At 39.1% G+C, this 22,114-nt stretch overlaps 1 protein-coding gene across 1 annotated transcript; it reads right to left on the bottom strand.

Annotated features, from left to right (window-relative positions):
• Positions 1-18,653: 18,653 nt before the first annotated feature.
• On the bottom strand, positions 18,654-19,601 carry LOC116738726 (olfactory receptor 2A5-like). Its single transcript, XM_032602389.1, is given in 1 exon segment — positions 18,654-19,601. A coding segment is annotated over 1 exon segment (948 nt).
• Positions 19,602-22,114: the final 2,513 nt, after the last annotated feature.

Consider the following 22,114-nt stretch of genomic DNA (forward strand, 5'->3'; position numbering starts at 1 on the left):
ATTCCTAACCATTGCGCCACCAGGGAAGTCCCTGCACTATTGTTTCTTGACTGTTCCTTCCTTGTCTCCTCATTCCCTCCCTTACTTAATTAGCAATTGTTTGAACCTGCCGGTTGGAACTCAGGGAAGGTCATGGAGGTTGAATGAAGCCTATTTCCTATAATCAAGAAACGGGGGACACAGAAAGGCCCTTGTGCCCAGGAACCCCACAGGGTCCTCCTCGGTTTCACTACTTTAATTTCATCATGGTCATATACTCTGTGCGATTTAAATACTTTTCAATTTATGGAGATTTGTTTCATAGCCTGAAATATAGACTTTATTGGTCAAATGCTCCCTATGTACTTGAAAGAAATATTTTTTTCTGCTGTTGTGGGATGAATGTTCTATAAATGTCAATTAAGTCATTCTGCAAAACCAGGTCCCCCTAAAACAGAGTATCCAAAACTTTATTCCCTTTCTTGGACCACCCTTTTCCCCTCAGAACTGAGGGATATCAAAGAAAAGGAGGGATTGAAACTGAGCAGAACCCTGCAGGGCCCTCCCAGGTAAAAAGGCTCTCTGTGTCCCCTGTTTCTTGTTTGTAGAAAAAGGCTTTAGTCTCCTAGGCCTTACCTGAGTTCCAAAGAGCAAGCATGAGCAGATACTAATTAGAGAAGTGAGGGAATTAAAAAAAACAAAGGAAAAGTGGTTAAGCAAGAAAAGTAATGATAGCTTAAACAATAGCAAGAGATAAAACAGAGTCCTAGTTTCTCCTCAAGGGATGTACAATCTTTGAGTTGTTCTGCAGAAACTAAGACTCTTGCCAAGGTGTTGGATGGTGATTACATGCTGACCACAAGCACTTAGACCCTAGACTAGTTGGAACCAGAAGGCTGATGATTAAGATTCCTGAAACATCACCCTGTTACATCACCACCAGGCAATCAGAAGAAAGTCATGCACCCTGCAGCCCTCGCCCCCCCAATTTTTCCTTTAAAAACCCTTCCCTGAAAGCCATTGGGGAGTTTGGGTCTTTTGAGCATGAGCTGTCCTTTCTCCTTGCTTGGTGCCTGCAATGAATGCTGTACTTTCCTTCAATACAAACCCATGTCAGTAAATTGGCTTTTCTGCATGGTGGGCAAGTGGACACAAGTTAAGTCTGGTAACCATTGTTTGACAGTGTTGTTGAAGTCTGCTATAGCCTTCTGGATTTTCTATTTGTTCTATGGATTAGAAAGAGAGGACTACTGATATCTCTGACTACAGTTGTAGATTTGTCTGTTTCTCTTTGGAGATCCCTCAGTTTTTGCTTCATGTATTTTGAAGGTCCTATCTACCAAGATGCTTCTCTGGGCCCCTCCCAGGGCAATCTCACCACCAACCCATCTACCCTTACCCAAGGTTAGCAACTGTAAGTGTAGTCAGAGTGTAGCAGACCCTCTGTGTGTATGGTTAGGAGCACTCCTGGACCAGCCTGCCAGACTCTCTGCAAGTCCCAAACTCCTTGCTTGGTGTCTCCCAGGGAAACAGACTGGGATGGGCCTTGGAAGACGGAACCCCAGGAATGGGCAGGGTGGGAAAGAGGTCCTTCCCCTCCTCCAATAGGTGTCACCTCAGGCCCAGAGCCAGAAGCTAATGGAGGAGGTAGGGGCAGAAAGGCCAGGCCTAAATCATGTGTGAGGCAATGTGAGTGGCAGTGGGCCTGTGGAATCAAGATTCCACACCATCTTGAGGTTTGGCAGCATAAGATAAATGGAACCAACCCAGCTCCTCCAAGTTCTGTGATCCACCTTTTTTCTGAGGGACAGACAGGACTCGAAATCAGAACACCTCAGGTGTCTCTGCCTCACAACCAGATTGCCCAAGACCACCAGATTCCCTCAGAAACCTTGGGGGATGTGGGGGCCAGTGAGGGTGACTGTTGGAAGGATTATGGGTTGGAGTTCTGTGCCTCTCCCACCGCACACCCCACCCCCAATGTTTCCCAAGATTTGTTTCCCCTGGGGTCAAAATAGTCAAAGGACATTAATATCAAGGCCTTAAGATATTTGCAACACAGACAAACTCTTGAAAAAGTTCTTATTCAGAATAGTACAGAACTCCTACAAGTCATTGACAGGCAACCTAGGAACAGGCACTTCCCAAACAAGATATGAAAATTGCCCATAAACACATGAAAAGTGAGGAAGGCACAGGTGGGGGCCTGGCCCTGAGAAATGTCCTTGAGGCTCACTGCTCACAATGTCTGCACCACAGTCCTACTGGGCCATGTTTTCCACAGCAGCCCTTCGCAAGGAAGGTTCTTCTAGTAAGAGGGCTAAACCCAGAGACAAGGGTGGGAGAGAGAGTGTGAACTTGCTGTAACTCTTTCAGAGCAAACAGCTCAGTCAAGGGTTTGGGCTGTAACTCCGGGTCTGCCTGTGTTTGCTCTGACAATTCCTTTTCCGTTTAGGCTTTAGCTTCCCTATTTGTTTAAGAAGGAGTGGGACTGGAGCAGGCATTGTACCTGGTGGTCAATCTATGAATTCAATTTAATTTGGCCAGTGTAGTATTTTCTCTCTCTCCTCTCTCTTTCTTCTGCCTTTTCTTGAAAAATCAGGTGGTTGGGCAACAATGGGCTCACTTTTCCACATTAAAACAATCAATCTAGAACTGAGTAGGTGGCAGCATCCAGTGGACTGGGCAATAACCCTGGCCCAAGGCATCCCCCTGTTACCTCCTCAGGACAGAAGTATGGAGGTGCAGAGACAATGCTATGCGTTCATCCCATAGTTTCCTTTTCCTGGACATTTCCCAGGATTCCTGTGGTTAGTTTGGTACAATGTGACAGAGATTTATGAATTTTCTGTGCATTCTTTTTTAAAATATTTGTCTTTGTCTGACTTACTTCACTAAGTATAATGTTATCTAGGTCCATCCATGTTGCTGAAAATGACAATATTTCATTCTTTTTTATGGCTAATATTCGATTGTATATATATACCACATCTTCTTAAGCCAATTATCTGTTGATTTACATTTGGGTTGTTTCCATGTCTTGGCTATTGTAAATAGTGCTTCTATGAACATTGGAGTGGTGTATCTTTTCAAATTAAAGCTTTCATTTTTTTCTGAATATATACACAGAGTGGGACTGCTGGATTATACGGTAGATCTACTTTTAGTTTTTTAAGGAACATCCATAATGTTTTCCATATTGGTTCCACCAATTTACATTCCCATCAACAGTATAGAAGTGTTCCCTTTTCTCCACACCCTGCCCAGCATTTATTATTTGCAGATTTTTTTTAATGGTGGTGTGACGTGATAGCTCATTGTGGTTTTGATTTGCATTTCTCTAATAATTAGCAATAATGAGCATCTTTTCATGTGCCTATTGGCCATTTGTATGTCTTCTTTAGAGAAATGTCTATTTGGGTCTTCTGTCCATTTTTCAACTGGGTTGTTTGTTTTTTTGATGTTGAGTTGTATGAGCTGTTTGTATATTTTCACCCCTTATTGGTCATATCATTTGCAAATATTATCTCCCATTCCAAAGGTTGTCTTTTCATTTGTTTATGGTTTCCTTTGCAGTGCAAAAGCTTTTAAGTTTCATTATGTCCCGTTTGTATATTTTTGCTTTTATTTCTTTTCCTGGGAGACTCATCTAAGAAAATATTGTTACAATTTATGTCAGAGAATATTTTGTCTATGTTCTATTAAGGAATTTTATGATGTCATGTATTATATTTAGGTGTTTAAACCATTCTGAGTTTATTTTTTGTATATGGTTTGAGGTAATGCTCTAATTTCATTCTTTTACAAGTAGCTGTCCAGCTTTCTCAACACCACTTATTGAAGAGACTCCTTTCTCCATTGTATATTCTTGCCTCCTTTGTCATAGGTTAATTGACCATAGGTATGTGAGTCTATTTCTGGGCTCTCTATTCTATTCCATTGATCTGTATGTCTGTTTTTGTGCCAATACCATGTTGTTTTGATTACTGTGGCTTTGTAGCATATTCAGAATCTGGGAAAGTGATACCTACAGCTTTGTTCCTTTTTCTTAAGATTGCTTTGGCAATTCTGGGTCTTTTGTGGTTCTATAGGAATTTTACAATTATTTATTCTAGTTCTGTGGAAAATGACATGTGTTTTTGATATGTATTGCATTAACTCTGTAGATTGTTTTGGGTAGTATGGCCATTTTAACAATATTAGCTCTTCCAATCCAAGAGCATGGGATTTTTTGCTATTTCTTTGAATCATCTTCAGTTTCCTTTATCAATGTTTTATAGTTTTTAGCATATAGATCTTTCACCTCCTTGGTCAAGTTTATTTCTAGGTATTATTTTATGTGATTTTAAATGGGACTTTTTAAACTTTCTCTTTCTGATGTTTCATTATTCTTGTAAAGAAATGCATCAGATTTCTGTATATTAATATTGTATCCTGCCACCTTGCTAAATTCATCTATTTTTTCTAGTAGTTTCTGCATGGAGACTTTAGAGTTCTCAGTACAAAGTATCATGTCATCTGCAAAAAGTGATGGTTTTACCTCTTCCCTTCCAATTTGGATATCTTTCATTTCTTCTTCTTGATTGCTTTGGCTAGACTTCCAATACTATGTTGAATAGAAGTGGTGAGAGTGGGCACCCTTGTCTTGTTCTAGATTTTTGTGGGAAGGCTTTCAGCTTTTCAGAGTTGAGTATTATATTGGCTGTGGGTTTGTCATAAATAGGTTTTGTTATGTTGAGATATATTCCCTCTATACCCACTTTGGAAAGAGTTTTTTTTTTTTATCATGAATGGATGTTAAATTTTATCAAATGCTTCTTCTTTATCTATTGAGATGATCATGTGGTTTTTGTCTTTTCTTTTGTTGATGTGGTATGTCACATTGATTGGTTTCCATATGTTGAACTATCCTTGTGAATTTGGGATGAATCCAACTTGGTTGTGGTGTATGATCCTTTTTATGTGTTGTTAGATTCAGTTTACTAATAATTTTTTGAGAAATTTGCATCTATAGTCATCAGAGCTATTGGCCTGCAATTTCCTTTTTCAGTGACATCTTTGACTGGTTTTGATATCAGGGTGATGGTGGCTTCATAGAATGAATTTGGGAGTGTTCCCACCTCTTCAATTTTTTGGAATAGTTTGAGAAGGATAGGTATAAGTTCTTTGGTGTATTTTGCTAGAATTCCCCTGTGAAGCCATTCAGTCCCACAACTTTGTTTGCAAGGAGTTTTTTAAATTAAAGGTTCTATATCACTTCTAAGGGTCAGTCTGTTCAAATTTTCTATTCTTCTTGACTCAGTTTTGGTAGGCTGTATGTTTCTAGAAACTTGTCCATTTCTTCTAGCTTGCCCAATTTTTTGGCATGTAACTGTTCATTGTATTCTCTGATGATTTTTTATATTTCTGCGCTATCAGTTTTTATTTCTCCTCTTTCTTTTTTTATCTTGTTTATTTGGGTCCTCTGGCTGTTCTTCTTGGTGAGCCTGGCTAGAGGTTTATTGATTTTGTTTATATTTTCAAAAAACCAGCTCTTGGTTTTGTTGACCTTTTCTGTTGTTTTTTCTTTCTATTGTATTTATTTCCTCTCTGATCTTTATTATTTCCTTCCTTCTGCTGACTTTGTGTTTTGTTTATTCTCTTTTTCTAATTCCTTTAGGTTAGATTGTTTGTTTGAGATTTTTTTTGTTTCTTGAGGAAGGCTGTGTCACTATGAACTTTCCTCTAAAAACTGCTTTTGCTGCATCCCATCAATTTTGTACACTTATGCTTTCATTGTTGTTTCACTTGAGTTTTTTTCTGATTTCTTCTTTGATTTCATCGTTGACCCATTCATTTTTTAATAGCATGTTATTTAGTCTCCATGTGTTTGTTCTTTTCCTGTTTTTCTTTCTGTGGTTGATTTCCAGTTTCATACCATTGTGGTTCAAAAAAATGTTTGGATTAATTTGTATCTTCTTAAGTTTTTTGAAGTCTGTTTTGTGCCCTACTGTGTTGCTTATCCTGGAGAATATTCTGTGCACACTTAAAAAGCATGTGTATTTTTTTCTTTGGATGTAGTGTCCTGTAGATATCAATTAAGTCAAACTGGTCTATTGTGTCATTTAAGACCTCTTTTGCCTTACTGATTTTCTGTCTGGATGATCTCCATTGATGACAGTGGGGTAATAAATTCTTTATTATTATTTTATTTTTTTCCAGTTCTTCCTTTATCTGTTAGTATTATTTTTACACATTTAGGTTCTCCTATATTGGGTGCATATATGTTAATGGTTGTAATATCCTCTTCTTTATTGATCCCTTTATCACTATATAATGCCTTTCTTCATGACCTTTGTTTGAAAGTCTATTTTGTCTGATATGCATATTGCTACCCCTGCTTTCTTCTCATTTCCATTAGCATGAAATGTCTTTTTCCATCCCCTCTCTTTCAGTCTGTGTGCATTTTTTACCCTGAAGGGAGTCTCTTGTATGCAACATATTGTATTTTCTTGTTTTCTTCTTTAAATCCAATCTGCCATTCTATGTCTTTTGATTGGAGCATTCAATCCATTGATCTTTAAAGTAATTATTGATAGTTATTGATATGAATTTATTGCCATTCAAAACCTTGTTTTCCTGTTGTATTTATAGTTCTTTTTGTTCATTTCTTTCTTTTTGTTTTTTCCTTTTTTGTGGTTTGATGATTTTCTTTTGTAGTATGCTTGAGTCTTTTTGAATTTTGTGAATCCATTTTATTTTTTAACAAAAAATTTAAAAATTTTTATACAATTTTAAAGGTTACTTTCCATTTGCAGTCAATACAAAATATTGGCTATATTCCTGACATTGTACAATACATCCTTGAGTTTATCATACTCTGTTGTATGTTCTTGATTTGTGATTTCAATGGAGTTCAAGTATGTTGACTGAGAACTATATCTGCTTACTTTAAACTGACACTCTTCCAACTTCAAACACATTCTAAAAGATATACATTGTTAGGCTTCCCTGGTGGCGCAGTGGTTGAGAGTCCACCTGCTGATGCAGGGGACGCGGGTTTATGCCCCAGTCCGGGAGGATCCCACATGCTGCAGAGCGGCTGGGCCCATGAGCCATGGCTGCTGAGCCTGCACATCCAGAGCCTGTGCTCCACAACAGGAGAGGCCGCAACAGTGAGAGGCCCATGTACCGCAAAAAAAAAAAAAAAAAAAAAAGATATACATTGTTTTACTTCACTCCTCCACATTTTGCGATTTTGATTTTTATTCTAAAACTTCATGCTTATCCTTTTACTGTTAATTATAGTTATAATCGCTTTTATAATTTTTTTGATTTTTAAAAATGTATGTAATGGCTTATTTACATGAACTTCAATCCTTTCGTATATTTCCTTTCCTGTTATTTTCTCTTTCCTACAGATTCTTGCCTATTTTTTATCTAGAGACAACCCTCCAGTATTTCTTTTAGGATAGATTTAATATTGCTGAATTCTTTAGTTTTGATTTTCTGAGAAATTCTTTCTCCTAGTCTAAACGATACTCTTGCTGGATAGAGTATCTTACATTGCAGGTTTTTCCTTTTCAGGACTTTGAATATCATGCCACTCCTTTCAGGCCTGCAAAGTTTCTGCAGAAAAATCAGTGTCTCCCCTCTACCCTAACTTTCTCACCACCAAACTTTGAATCTTATTGTGAGGTAGTTACTTAATAGCTTTCTCTAGTTTTCTCATTTTCCTATGGAAATTAGTCTGTTCACACTTTCTATCTTTAAAAACTTTAATTTTGTTAATTTGTATTTCCCTAAGAAATTATCTGTTTTGTCTAAGTTTCCAATTTTCTTTGCATAGGGCTCAGCAAACTAATCTCTTGTGATTTTTCAATCTTTCTTCTGTTTCAGTGGTTTGCAATAACATTCACTCTCTAAAGGGAAAGCGGCAGAGAGACCTTCAAGATGGCAGAGGAATAAGATGTGGAAATCAGCTTCCTCCACACAAATACATCAGAAATACAACTACATGTGGAACAACTCCTACAGAACACCTACTGAATGCTGGCAAAAGACCTCAGACTTCCCAAAAGGCAGGAAACTCCCCCACATACCTGGGTAGGGCAAAAGAAAAAAGAAAAAACAGAGACAAAAGAATAGGGACAGGACCTGCACCTCTGGGAGAGAGCTGTGAAGGAGGAAAAGTTTCCACACACTAGGAAGCCCCTTCACTGGTGGAGATGGGATGTGGCAGGAAGGAAGCTTCAGAGCTATGGAAGAGAGTGTGGCAACAGGGGTGCAGAGGGCAAAGCGGAGAGATTCTCACACAGAGGATCGGTGCCGACCAGCACTCACCAGCCTGAGAGGCTTGTCGGCTCACCAGCTCGGGTGGGTGGGGGCTGGGAGCTGAGGCTCCAGCTTCGGAGTTCAGATCCCAGGGAGAGGACTGGGGTTGGCTGCGTGAACACAGCCTGAAGGGGGCTACTGTGCCACAGCTAGCCGGGAGGGAGTCCGGGAAAGAGTCTGGACCTGCCTAAGAGGCAAGAGACCATTGTTTTGGGGTGCACGAGGAGAGGGGATTCAGAGCACCACCTAAACGAGCTCTAGAGAGGGACGCTAGCTGCAGCTATCAGCACGGACAACAGAGATACAGGCATGCAATGCTAAGGCTGCTGCTGCAGCCACCAAGAAGCCTGTGCACAAGCACAGGTCACTATCCACACCTCCCCTCCCAGGAGCCTGTGCAGCCTACCACTGCCACGGTCCCGTGATCCAGGGACAACTTCCCCAGGAGAACACACGGTGCACCTCAGGCTGGTGAAAATTCACACTGGCCTCTACAACCACAGGCTCACCCCACCTTCCATACCCCTCCCTGCCCCATGCCTGAGTGAGCCAGAGCCCCCAAGACAGCTGCTACTTTAACCATATCCTGTCTGAGTGAAAAACAGACGCCCTCAGGCGACCTACATGCAGAGGCAGGGCCACATCAAAAGCTGAACCCCAGGAGCTGTGCGAACAAAGAAGAGAAAGGGAAATTTCTCCCAGCAGCCTCAGGATCAGTGGATTAAATCTCCACAGTCAACTTGATGTACCCTGTGTCTGTGGAATACCTGAATATACAATGAATCATCCCAAAATTGAGGCAGTGAACTTTGGGAACAACTGTAGACTTGGGGTTTGCTTTCTGCATCTAATTTGTTCCAGTTTTATGTTTATCTTAGTTTAGTATTTAGAGTTTATTATCATTAGTAGATTTGTTTATTGATTTGGTTGCTCTCTTCCTTTTTTTTAAAATATAGATATATATCTTTTTCTCTTATTGTGTGTATGTGTATGCTTCTTTGTGTGATTTTGTCTGTAGAGCTTTGCTTTTACCATTTGTCCTAGGGTTCTGTCTGTTATTTTTTATTTATTTATTATTTTAGTATACTTTTTAGTGCTTGTTATCACTGCTGGATTTGTTTTTTGGTTTGATTGCTCTCTTCTTTCTTTCTTTTTTTAAATACTTTTTGTTTTTTTATTTTTAATAATAATTTTTTATTTTAATCATTTATTTTATTTTTCTTTCTTTCTTTTTTTCTCCATTTTCTTCTGAGCTGTGTGACTGACAGTGTCTTGGTGTTCTGTCTGGGTGTCAGGCCTGTGCCTCTAAGGTGGGAGAGCTGAATTCAAGACATTGGGCCACGAGAGACCTTCCAGCTCCACATAATATCAAACAGCAAAAGCTCTCCCAGAGATCTCCATCTCAATGCTAAGACCCAGCTGCACTCAACGACCAGCAAGCTATAGTGCTGGACACCCTATGCCAAACAACTAGCAAGATGGGAACACAAACCCACCCATTAGAAGAGAGGCTGCCTAAAATCATAATAAGGTTACAGACACCCCAAAACGCACCTTGGACATGGTCCTGCAAACCAGAAAGACAAGATCCAGCCTCATACACCAAAACACAGACACTAGTCCCCTACACCAGGAAACCTGCACAACCCACTGAACCAACCTCAGCCACTCAGGGCAGACACCAAAAACAATAGTAGCTATGAACCTGCAGCCTGTGAAAAAGAGACCCCAAACACAGTAAGTTAAGCAAAAATAGAAGACAGAGAAATACACAGCAGATGAAGGAGCAAGGTAAAAACCCACCAGACCAAGCAAATGAAGAGGAAATAGGCAGACTACCTGAAAAAGAATTCAGAGTAAAGATGATGCAAAATCTTGGAAACAGAATGGCAAAAATACAAGAAATGTTTAACAAGGACCTAGAAGAACTAAAGAGCAAACAAACAATGATGAACAACACAGTAAATAAAATTTTAAATTCTCTAGAAGGGATCAATAGCAGAATAACCGAGGCAGAAGAACGGATAAGTGACCTGGAAGATAAAATAGTGGAAATAACTACTGCAGAGCAGAATAAAGAAACAAAAATGAAAAAGAAATTGAGGACAGTCTTAGAGACCTCTGGGACAACATTAAACGCACCAACATTCGAAATATAGGGGTCCCAGAAGAAGAAGAGAAAAAGAAAGGGACTGAGAAAATATTTGAAGAGATCGTAGTTGAAAACTTATCTAACATGGAAAAGGAAATAGTCAATCAAGTCCAGGAAGCAGAGACTCCCATACAGGATAAATCCAAGGAGAAACATGCCAAGACACATATTAATCAAACTATCAAAAATTAAGCACAAAGAAAAAATATTAAAGTAATAAGGGAAAAAAACAAATAACATACAAGGATCTCATTCAGATTCAACAGAGAAATTAAAACCTTTACAGACAAGCAAAAGCTAAGAGAATTCAGCACCGACAAACCAGCTTTACAACAAATGTTAAAGGAACTTCTCTACACAGGAAACACAAGAAAAGGAAAAGACCTACAATAACAAACCCAAAACAATTAAGAAAATGATAATAAGAACATACATATCAATAATTACCTCAAATGTAAATGGATTAAATGCTCCAACCAAAAGACATTAAATGGTTTTGAATGGATACAAAAACAAGACCCATACATATGCTGTCTATAAGAGACACACTTCAGACCTAGGGACACATACAGACTGAAAGCGAGGGGATGGAAAAAAGATATTCCATGCAAATGGAAACGAAAAGAAAGCTGGAGTAGCAATTCTCATGTCAGACAAAATAGACATTAAAAAAGACTATTACAAGAGACAAAGAAGAACACTACATAATGATGAAGGGATCAATCCAAGAAGAAAATATAACAACTGTAAATATTTATGCACCCAACATAGAAGCACCTCAAAACATAAGACAAATGCTAACAGCCATAAAAGGGGAAATCGACAGTAACACAATCATAGTAGGGGACTTTAATATCCCACTTTCACCAATGGACAGATTACCTAAAATGAAAATAAATAAGGAAGGAAACACAAGCTTTAAATGATACATTAAAGAAGATGGACTTAATTGATGTTTATAGGACATTCCTTCCAAAAACAACAGAACACACTTTCTTCTCATGTGCTCATGGAACATTCTCCAGGACAGATCATATCTTGGGTCACAAATCAAGCCTTGGTAAATTTAAGAAAATTGAAATCGTATCGAGTATCTTTTCTGACCACAACGCTATGAGATTAAATATCAATTACAGGAAAATATCTGTAAAAAACACAAACACATGAAGGCCAAACAATACACTATTTAATAACCAAGGAATCACTGAAGAAATCAAAGAAGAAATAAAAAAATACCCAGAAACAAGTGACAATGAAAACACGATGACCCAAATCCTAGGGGATGTAGCAAAAAGCAGTTCTAAGAGGGAAGTATGTAGCAATACAATCCTACCTCAAGAAACAAGAAACATCTCAAATAAACAACCTAACCTTATACCTAAAGCAATTAGAGAAAGAAGAATAACAAAACCCTAAAGTTAGCAGAAGGAAAGAAATCATAAAGATCAGATCAGAAATAAATGAAAAAGAAATGAAGGAAACAATAGCAAAGATCAATAAAACTAAAAGCTGGTTCTTTGAGAAGATAAACACAATTGATAAACCATTAGCCAGACTTATCAAGAAAAAAGGGAGAAGACTCAAGTCAATAGAATTAGAAATGAAAAAGGAGAAGTAACAGCTGACACTGCAGAAATACAAAAGATCATGAGAGATTACTACAAGCAACTATATGACAATAAAATGCACAACCTGGAAGAAATGGACAAATTCTTAGAAAAGCAAAACCTTCCAAATCTGAACAAGGAAATAATAGAAAATATAAACACATCAATCACAAGCACTGAAATTGAGACTGTGATTAAAAATCTTCCAACAAACAAAAGTCCAGGACCAGACGGCTTCATAGGCGAATTCTATCAAACATTTAGAGAAGAGCTAACACCTATCCTTCTCAAACTCTTCCAAAATATAGCAGAGGGAGGAACACTCTCAAACTCATTCTACAAGGCCACCATCACCCTGATACCAAAACCAGACAAAGATGTCACAAAGAAAGAAAACTACAGGCCAATCTCACTGATGAACATAGATGCAAAAATCCTCAACAAAATACTAGCAAACAGAATCCAACATCAGATTAAAAGGATCATAAACCCCATGATCAAGTGGGGTTTATCCCAGGAATGCAAGGATTCTTCAAGATATGCAAATCAATCAGTGTGATACACCATATTGACAAATTGAAGAAGAAAAACCATATGATCAACTCAATAGATGCAGAAAAAGCTTTTAACAAAACTCAACACACATTGATGATAAAAACCTTCCAGAAAGTAGGCATAGGGGGAACTTACCTCAACATAATAAAAGCCATATATGACAAACCCACAGCCAACATTGTTCTCAATGATGAAAAACTGAAACCATTTCCTCTAAGATCAGGAACAAGAAAAGGTTGTCCTTCTCACCACTATTATTCAACACAGTTTTTGAAGTTTTAGCCACAGCAATCAGAGAAGAAAAAGAAATAAAAGGAATCCAAATCAGAAAAGAAAAAGTAAAATTGTCACTGTTTTCAGATGACATGACACTATACATAGAGAATCCTAAAGATGCTGCCAGAAAAATACTAGAGTTAATCAATGAATTTGGTAAAATAGCATGATACAAAATTAATGCACAGAAATCTCTTGCATTCCTATACACTAATGATGAAAAATCTGAAAGAGAAATTAGGAAACACTCCCATTTACCATCAAAGCAAAAAGAATAAAATACCTAGGAATAAACCTACCTAAGGAGACAAAAGACCCGTATGCAGAAAACTATAAGACACGGATAAAAGAAATTAAAGATGATAAAAACAGATGGAGAGGTATATCATGTTCTTTGATTGGAAAAATCAACATTGTGAAAATGACTCTACAACCTAAAGCAATCTACAGATTCAATGCAATCTCTATCAAACTACCAATGGCATTTTTCACAGAACTAGAACAAAAAATTTCACAATTTATATGGAAACACAAAAGACTCTGAATAGGCAAAGCAATCTTGAGAAAGAAAAATGGAGCTGGAAGAATCAGGCTCCTGGACATCAGACTATACTACAAAGTTACAGTAATCAAGACAGTATGGTACTGGCACAAAAACAGAAAGATAGACCAATGGAACAGGATAGAAAGCCCAGAGATAAACCCATGCACATATGGTCAACTCATCTTTGATAAAGGAGGCAAGAATATACAATGGAGAAAAGACAGCCTCTTCAATAAGTGGTGCTGGGAAAACTGGACAGCTACATCCCTAACACCATACACAAAAATAAACTCAAAATGGATTAAAGACCTAAATGTAAGGCCAGACACTATCAAACTCTTAGAGGAAAACATAGGCAGAACACCCTATGACATAAATCACAGCAAGATGCTTTTTGACCCACCTCCTAGAGAAATGAAAATAAAAACAAAAAAAAAACACATGTGACCTAATGAAACTTAAAAGCTTTTGCACAGCAAAGGAAACCATAAACAAGACCAAAAGACAACCCTCAGAAAGGGAGAAAATATTTGCAAATGAAGCAAATGACTAAGGATTAACCTCCAAAATTTATAAGCTGCTCATGCAACTCAATATTGAAAAAACAAACAACCCAATCCAAAAGTGGGCAGAAGACCTAAATAGACATTTCTTTAAAGAAGTTATACAGTTTGCCAACAAACACATGAAAGGACGCTCAACATCACTAATCACTAGAGAAATGTAAATCAAAACTACAATGAGGTATCACCTTACACCAGTCAGAATGGCCACCATCAAAAAATCTACAAATAATAAGTGCTGGAGAGGGTGTGGAGGAAAGGGAACCCTCTTGCACTGTTGGTGGGAATGTAAATCAATACAGCCACTATGGAGAACAGTATGGAGGTTCCTTAAAAAACTAAAACTACAACTACCATATGACCCAGCAATCCCACTACCTGGCATATACCCTGATAAAACTATAATTCAAAAAGTCATGTACCACAATGCTCATTGCAGGTCTATTTACAATAGCCAGGACATGGAAGCAACCTAAGTGTCCATCAACAGATGAATGGATAAAGAAGATATGGCACATATATACAATGGAATATTACTCAGCCATAAAATGAAACGAAATTGAGTTATTTGTAGTGAGGTGGATGGACCTAGAGTCTGTCATTCAGAGTGAAGTAAGTCAGAAAGAGAAAAACAAATACCATATGCTAACACGTATATATCGAATCTCAAAATAAAGGTTCTGAAGAACCTAGCGGCAGGACAGAGGAATAAAATGCAGACATAGAGAATGGACTTGAGCCCACGGGAGAGGAAGTGTAAGCTGGGAAGAAGAGAGAGAGTGGTGTGGACTTATATATACTACCAAATGTAAAATGGATAGCTAGTGGGAAGCAGCTACATAGCACATAGAGATCAGCTTGGTGCTTTGTTACCACCTAGAGGGGTGGGATAAGGCAGGTGGGAGGAAGGGAGATGCAAGAGGGAAGAGATATGAGGACATATGTATATGTATAGCTGATTCACTTTGTTATACAGCACAAACTAACACACCATTGTAAAGCAATAATACTCCAATAAAGATGTTTTAAAAAAATAAATTATAGCATAATTGGAAAAAAAAAAGAGTGAGAGAGAGAATGGCATTGGGAAACTTAAGTTACTTGCACAAGAACCAACAGCCAATAAGTGGTAGCTTACCAATCTTTCCATACAGAAACTTTGAGATCATTAGTGCAGAAATAGGTCTAAAGGGCAAAGAATTTAGAGAGGCAGACATTTCAGTTTAGCACCAAAATACCTCCCCCAAATGGCTGACCTGTATCCCACCTGACAGGCAGTTATTACCCACTCTGCCATTTGATTTGTTCAAGGAAACACAGGGGAAAAGTTAAAAAAGAAATCACAACCCTATAGAGACCACAATTAACAGAAAATTAATTTAACAACATTTTTTAACCTCACCTCTAAGTACCTATACACTTCCTAAGAACTGTTGGTTTGTGGACTGCAAATTCTTTGAGGACAGGTGCTGTGACTTCCTTTCAGCAGTGCCAGGGATCAGTGATGACAGTAAACAATTAACAGTGCCCATCAGTGAACTGCAGAGACAGTGGTAAATCTGGCTGAGAACATTGGTATCTTCCTTGATTTCTCCCTTTTCCACCAAAACACCCAAGCCATCACATGCTCTTGCTTCTTTCCTCATCACATCTTTCAGCATATCCCCACTCACTGCCACCACCCAAATCTAGTACCTTCATAAATTATGCCTAGGTCTCCCCCACTAAATGTTCCTTTTCAATCCAACCCCCTCATCAGTACTCCCAAGCCATTCTTCTGAAAATACTGTGTCTCCCTCTTTCCTCCACCCCATTCCTCATCCCTGGTTCTTAAAAATAGAGGTTGCTTATCTTTAAGATAAAATCTATTATCATTCTGAATTACAAATTCTGTTACTATCTGTCCTAGGAGAGAGGCACTCTCTCTCATCACACTTTAGCCACCTCATCACACTTTATCCACAAGACTCACCTCTCCACTACCCTGGTTCCTTACTCTTGTAGAAGAGCCACCAGGTAGACTCTGCACCCTCTGGAAGGAACTCCAACAGCCAGGAAGCAGGAAGCTCTTCCCCATTATCCAGGCAGCACCCTTCCCCACAAATCCAGAAGCAGGAAGCTCTTAACAGATGCAAGTCCCTTCCACCAGCCTCATATTCCCTACCCACTCCCCAGATGGAGGGAGCGCTCCAATAGTCCATGGGACCCTTCACTTTCTGCCTGAAACCCTCTGGAACTGCTCCCTGGAACTTTGCCATACCATTGGTGCAGTGGTACTCACCCACTCAAATCACCTGCCTAGCCCAGTCCTGTTACATCTCTGAGTAAATGCTTTAGAACTATACCACTACCCAAATTTGCATCTAAGTGCTAGAGACAAAATCTCAATCCCACCAGAATTTCATGACTCTCTAGTCATTCATTATTCCCAGACTCCCATTTCTCATTAACTCCTCTGCTCAGCCCCCAGTTGCCCAAATCCCTACTTCTCCCTTTCCCCAGTTTTCTCTCCCTTTGTCTTCTCAACGTCAACCCCATAATCAGCAACCACCTGTCCCAATATCTTCAACCTGGAATTTTCCCTGGGATACCACATCCCCTACAGCTCTCCAAAAGGGAAGTTCTTTTTTCTCATTCCTGGCCTGTGAGTTCCCTAACATTCTCATCCCCAATGACCTTTTCTCCCACCTCCTTTCCAGTCACCTCAAGTCATACCCACAGTGGAGCTTATCACCCATAAAATTGTATCACTTCCCCAGTAAGAATCTAAGCATTCCTAATGCATTTAGCATACAGTAAACCCTTCTTATATGGCTCTTTAGGACTGTCCATGGCCTACTTCTCAATGTTATCTCTACCTCTCCTGCTCCCTTTCCTGTGACCACATAAGCCTTCTTCCAGCTCTGCAGACAATGCAAAGTCCTTTCCTGATTTGAGCCTTTGTACCTGGCCAGAAATGCCCTTCTCTTGGCTCTTTGCATAGGTGACTTTTTCTCACTCTCAGCTAAACCTTAATTCCTGACCAAGACCTTACCTGTCATCTCTTGGTAAATAGATTTCCCTCCTCCATTTTTCCATATCACAGAACACTGTTTTCTGAGAGTTTCATTTTTCAGTAACAAAACTCAATTTCTATTTTAACCTATCTTTCCACTGGTGGGAGAAATAATATCAATCTTGTTGGGGTTTTCCAACCCCTCTCCTGATTTTAAGCTCTGGAGAGCTTACAAAGTGCTGAGCTATGCAGTGGTGGGGTGAGGTGTAGTCTGATCCTCTGTATCTGACACCCAATGAGAGAACCTCACTCCTATGAGGCCATTAGTCCCCACAGGTCACTGTGACATCTTCTTGGGTTGTGTTATTATAATTTCATGACTGTAAATCTCTCCACATATCTCTCTTGGTTTCCACAGGGCCTGATACTGGTTGGGAATTAATGGATGCTCACAAAATACTGGAATTGAATTGACTCATGCCCAAGACATCTGGGCCATCAATTGAGGCCTGAAAAAAAGTTGGATGCCCATGCTCTCTATTAGAGAGCCTCATACGTCATTTAGTTCCCTTGAGAGAATAAGAGGCACTGTTATATGTGCTGCTCAAATGTGCAGCAAACATACAACAACTTTAATTTTTCTATGGTTTCCTAATTCATCTTAGGATTTACAGAAGGCTCACAAGTTTACTGCATTTGAGTTTTATGCACTTCACTTATTGTGACATAGAATTTTAGAGACACAGAGGTCTTGGGGACCTTTCAATTTGAGGTGCTCATTCTATGGATGAATAAAGTAAGATCCAGAGAAAGGAAGTAAATTGCTTAAAGTCACAAAGCAAATTAGCAAGGTTGGGACTAGAACCCAGATCACTTAAGGCCATGTTCTGTGGCCTTCCACAAGACAATGCAGAGTATACCATGTCAGCCCATGCACCAAATCAGACCTGTGGCTTACATTGGTTCCATATACCATTGGCCTAATTTTCAATGTTGGCTACATATATTTATTGTTTACATGTGCCATTTTGATTGCCTACATCACCTTGACTTTCTACTGTGTCCCTGTACCATGTCACTTAGAGTTACCATGTTTCATGTTGGTTACATGTATTCTATTGGTTCCAGTGCCACTGTGGTAGATTATAATATCACCCCCATTATTTGCTGCTCTCACTGTAGAGGAAATATACATCCATACCCATTGCCACGTGATCTGCATTACTTTTCTGTGGAAAGGAAATACTTCCTGCCCTTTTACCAGCAGGCTTAAACATAGGGCTTGGTTTGGTCAATAGGACGTGAGGAAAGAGTTGTGTGTTACTTCTGAGCAGAAGCTTTAAGAGTCATCATGTATTTCAACCATTGTTGCTTTCTCTCTCTCATAAGACTTTCATGTGCCAGATACAGCTTACAACTGACATAGAACATAAGAAATATATGAACTTTTACTGTTGTAAGCCACTGAGATTATGGAGTTGTTTCTCAACCAAAATGTAGCAAGTTGATCAAGACAACCATGTTTGGTTTCATGTACCACATTTGTTCCATTGACCAAGTTCTATGTTGGTTCAAATGCATATTTGTTTCATATGTTATATATGCTGTCCCTCAACATTGGACAATCTACCACAGGCCCCTCCACCCCAGGCCCCTCCTGTCTTCCAGTTCACCAGGCTAATCTACTGCTCTGCATCACTTTGAGAAAAGCCCTCTTAATGTCCTTGTTCCTCAAAATGTAGACCACAGGGTTAAGCAGGACAGTGAAGACATTATAAAAGAGTGAGATCTGCTTGTCTTGCTCAGGGGAATATCTTGAATTGGGCCTTATATAGATGTAGGTGGCTGGAGCATAGAAGAATGTGACCACAGTCAGGTGGGAAGCACAGATAGAGAAAGCCTTGCAGCGGGGCTGCATGGACTTGATCTTGAGAATGGCCTGGGCAATACGGATGTAGGAAGCCACAATGAGGGAGAGTGGGGCAACAACCATGAAGACACTGATGACCAGGTCCACCATTGCAATGAGGTTGGTATCCATGCAAGCCAAGCTTCGTACTTAGGGACCCTCACAGAAGTAGTGGTTGACCATGTTGGGCCCACAGTATGGCAGCCTCATAGTGAAAAATGTATGGATCACAAAGAAGAAGAAACCACAGGCCCAGGTCCCAGCTGACAGCCATGTGCACAGACCCCAGCTAAGGATGACAGCATAACGCGGTGGGTAGCAGATGGCCACATATCGGTCATAAGCCATGACTACAAAGAAAATGGACTCGGTCAGGCCCAGAGCACCAAACATATACATTTGTAGCCAACAGCCAGCAAAGGAGATGGTCTGAGATTGAGCAAGAAGATGCACCAACATCTGGGGCATGGTGGTGGTGACAGAGCCCATATCCAGCAGGGAGAGGATACAGAGGAAGAAGTACATGGAAGTGTGGAGATGCATGTCCAGGCATATCAGGGTGACGATGAGCCCATTGCCAAGGACTGAGCTCAGATAAAGGAGAAGGAAGGCAATGAAGAGGATCCTGTTGGTTGTGGGGTCACTGGAGAAGCCAAGCAGGATAAATTCAGAAACCCAGCTTTGGTTCTGCCCTGGAGGCATCCGCATGGTGGGCCTATAAGAGAATCACATTCATTTCAATGTCATCTAAAATATGATAGCCTAGTAAGAACTGGAGGCAGACAGGCGGGGATTTTAATTCTGGACCCACTACTCACCTACTGCCTTGAACCAGTGACTTAACTCTCTGAGCCTCAATCTTCTCATCTGTAAAATGTGACTAATACTACTCATCTCTCAGGGTTTTTATGAGAAGTTGGGGCAATGTATAAAAGTGTCTTATATGATGTCTTAAAACACTAAAGAGAAGTAGAATGCTCGTTTGCAATCTCCCCAGTCTTACTCCCCACCCCTCAGTGGAAAAACTGGTCACTCAAATGTCTAACAACAATTGATTTATACCACATCTGCTCAAGCCCCAAACTTGTGGAGGTGGCCTTCCCCTCTGCCTTAGAGATATTTGTCTGGATGTGCTCCAAGACTCTCCCCACCCTGTAAACATTTCTCCTTTGGCAGCTGGCAATGGGAGGCATTAACAATAGAGGTCGATAGAAGGACAATGTGATGAGGGCAGCAGGAAGGCACTTATGTTGGGGCTTCAATCTTCCTTCTTCTGTTACTCAGCGGGAGAGCCAGTGGGTTGGTGGGGACCAACCACAGTCACATACTCAGGCCACACACACTCTCCCCACCCAGTGGCTACTGCCATGGGAGCTCTGGCCTGTGGCTCCACCCCCACCCCCAGTAGCACACTGTGTATTCCTGTGGCAGTCATACCCTCTTTGAAAAAGTCTGGGTTCAGTCTTTTTTGGGGTGGGGAAATTAGGGGTGTCAGGATCAGGAGGAGGGAGGGAAGTATCTCTTAAATCCTTAGTCCCTTCAATGTGTACTCGTCATCAGCCATGAGGTAGTAGCTGCTTTTTTTTTTTTTTATTGCTACCTCTGGTTCTCTCTTACCCCTTTTAGCAGTTATCTACCTTTTACTAGTTAACAATTCTGCATACTAAATTTTCCCTTTTCATATTACTGGTGTGTTCTGTCTTCTTCCAGGATCCTAAATGATACAGATGCTAAATCTATGGGGAGTGAGTTTGATAAGGAACAGAATGTTACATAGTTATAAGCTATCTATTGTTAAAGTAATTATTAATTACAAAAATAAAAAGTAGTAACTATCAGTGGAGAAATTGGACAGCATCTTAACTGAGTGATTATAATTAATATCACCAATAAGGAGCAGATAGACACAATGTGTCTCCATATGTGAAATCCTAACAATATATGTATCACCTATATATTATTTCAGCCAAAAAGCAAAACCTGAATCTAATCATGGGGAAACAGCATAGAAACCTAAGATGAAGAACATTTTATAAAATAACTAGCTTCTAATCTTCAAAAACTATCTGTCATGAAAGACAAAGAAAGGCTAATAATCTATAATAGATGCAAGGGGACTAAATAAAATATAACAACTAATGCAAGATGTAACCCTGGAAGGGGGGAATGCTATGAACAACATTAATTTAACAATTGATAAAACTGAAATATGAATTAGATTACTTTAGATAAGTGTATCAGTATCAAATTTCCCAAATTTGATAACTACTATATAAGAGAATATCTTTATTCTCTTACATCTTAAGAACTATTCTCTGAAGTATTAAAAGTAAAGGAACATGATGTTTGCATATTATTCTCAAATAGTTCTGGAAATTATAATGACAACAATGCTAAAAAGTTAATAAATCTAAGTATGGGATATACAGGATTTTTTTGTAGTATTCTTTCTGCTTTTCTGAGGGTTTTGAAATTATTTCCGAAAAGAGCTTTTGAAAAAAATTTTAATGTGAAATAAAAACTTTTTCAGATAAATGAAAAGTGGGATTATTTAAAGAGAGTTCTTCAAGCAGAAAGAAAGTGACAGAAACACAAAAATGCAAAAAGAAATGAAGAGTTCCTCAAGGAAAAGGTAATTATAAATGAATAATGAATATAAACCAATAAAATTTTGTGGGATTTAGTGGGAAGCAGCTGCATAGCACAGGAAGATCTGCTCGGTGCTTTGTGACCACCTAGAGGGGTGGGATAGGGAGGATGGGAGGAAGGGAGATGCAAGAGGGAAGAGATATGGGGACATATGTATCTGTATAACTGATTCACTTTGTTATAAAGCAGAAACTAACACACCATTGTAAAGCAATTATACTCCAATAAAGATGTTAAAAAAACTAAATAAAATAAAATAAAATAAAACAGATGAAAGACTAAAGATTATGGCAAGAATAGCACAAGAAATGGAAGAGGTATATAGAGATAGTGTTCTAAATATTTAGCATAATTGGAAAGGGGGTAAAACTAATCACTTGCTGTTAGACTGCGATAAGTCAAAGATTATGTTAAAATATCTAGGAAAATCAATAAAAGAATAAATAATGTATAGCCAATGACCTAAAATAGGAGAAAATGAACTAATAAAAATGTTCATTAATACAAAATAATGCTCTTTTGAGAGAGGAAAAAACCAAACATAAAATAGGCAGGTCAATAAAAAATAAGTG

Source organism: Phocoena sinus, chromosome 1 (assembly GCF_008692025.1).
Source record: "Phocoena sinus isolate mPhoSin1 chromosome 1, mPhoSin1.pri, whole genome shotgun sequence".
NCBI lineage: Eukaryota > Metazoa > Chordata > Mammalia > Artiodactyla > Phocoenidae > Phocoena > Phocoena sinus.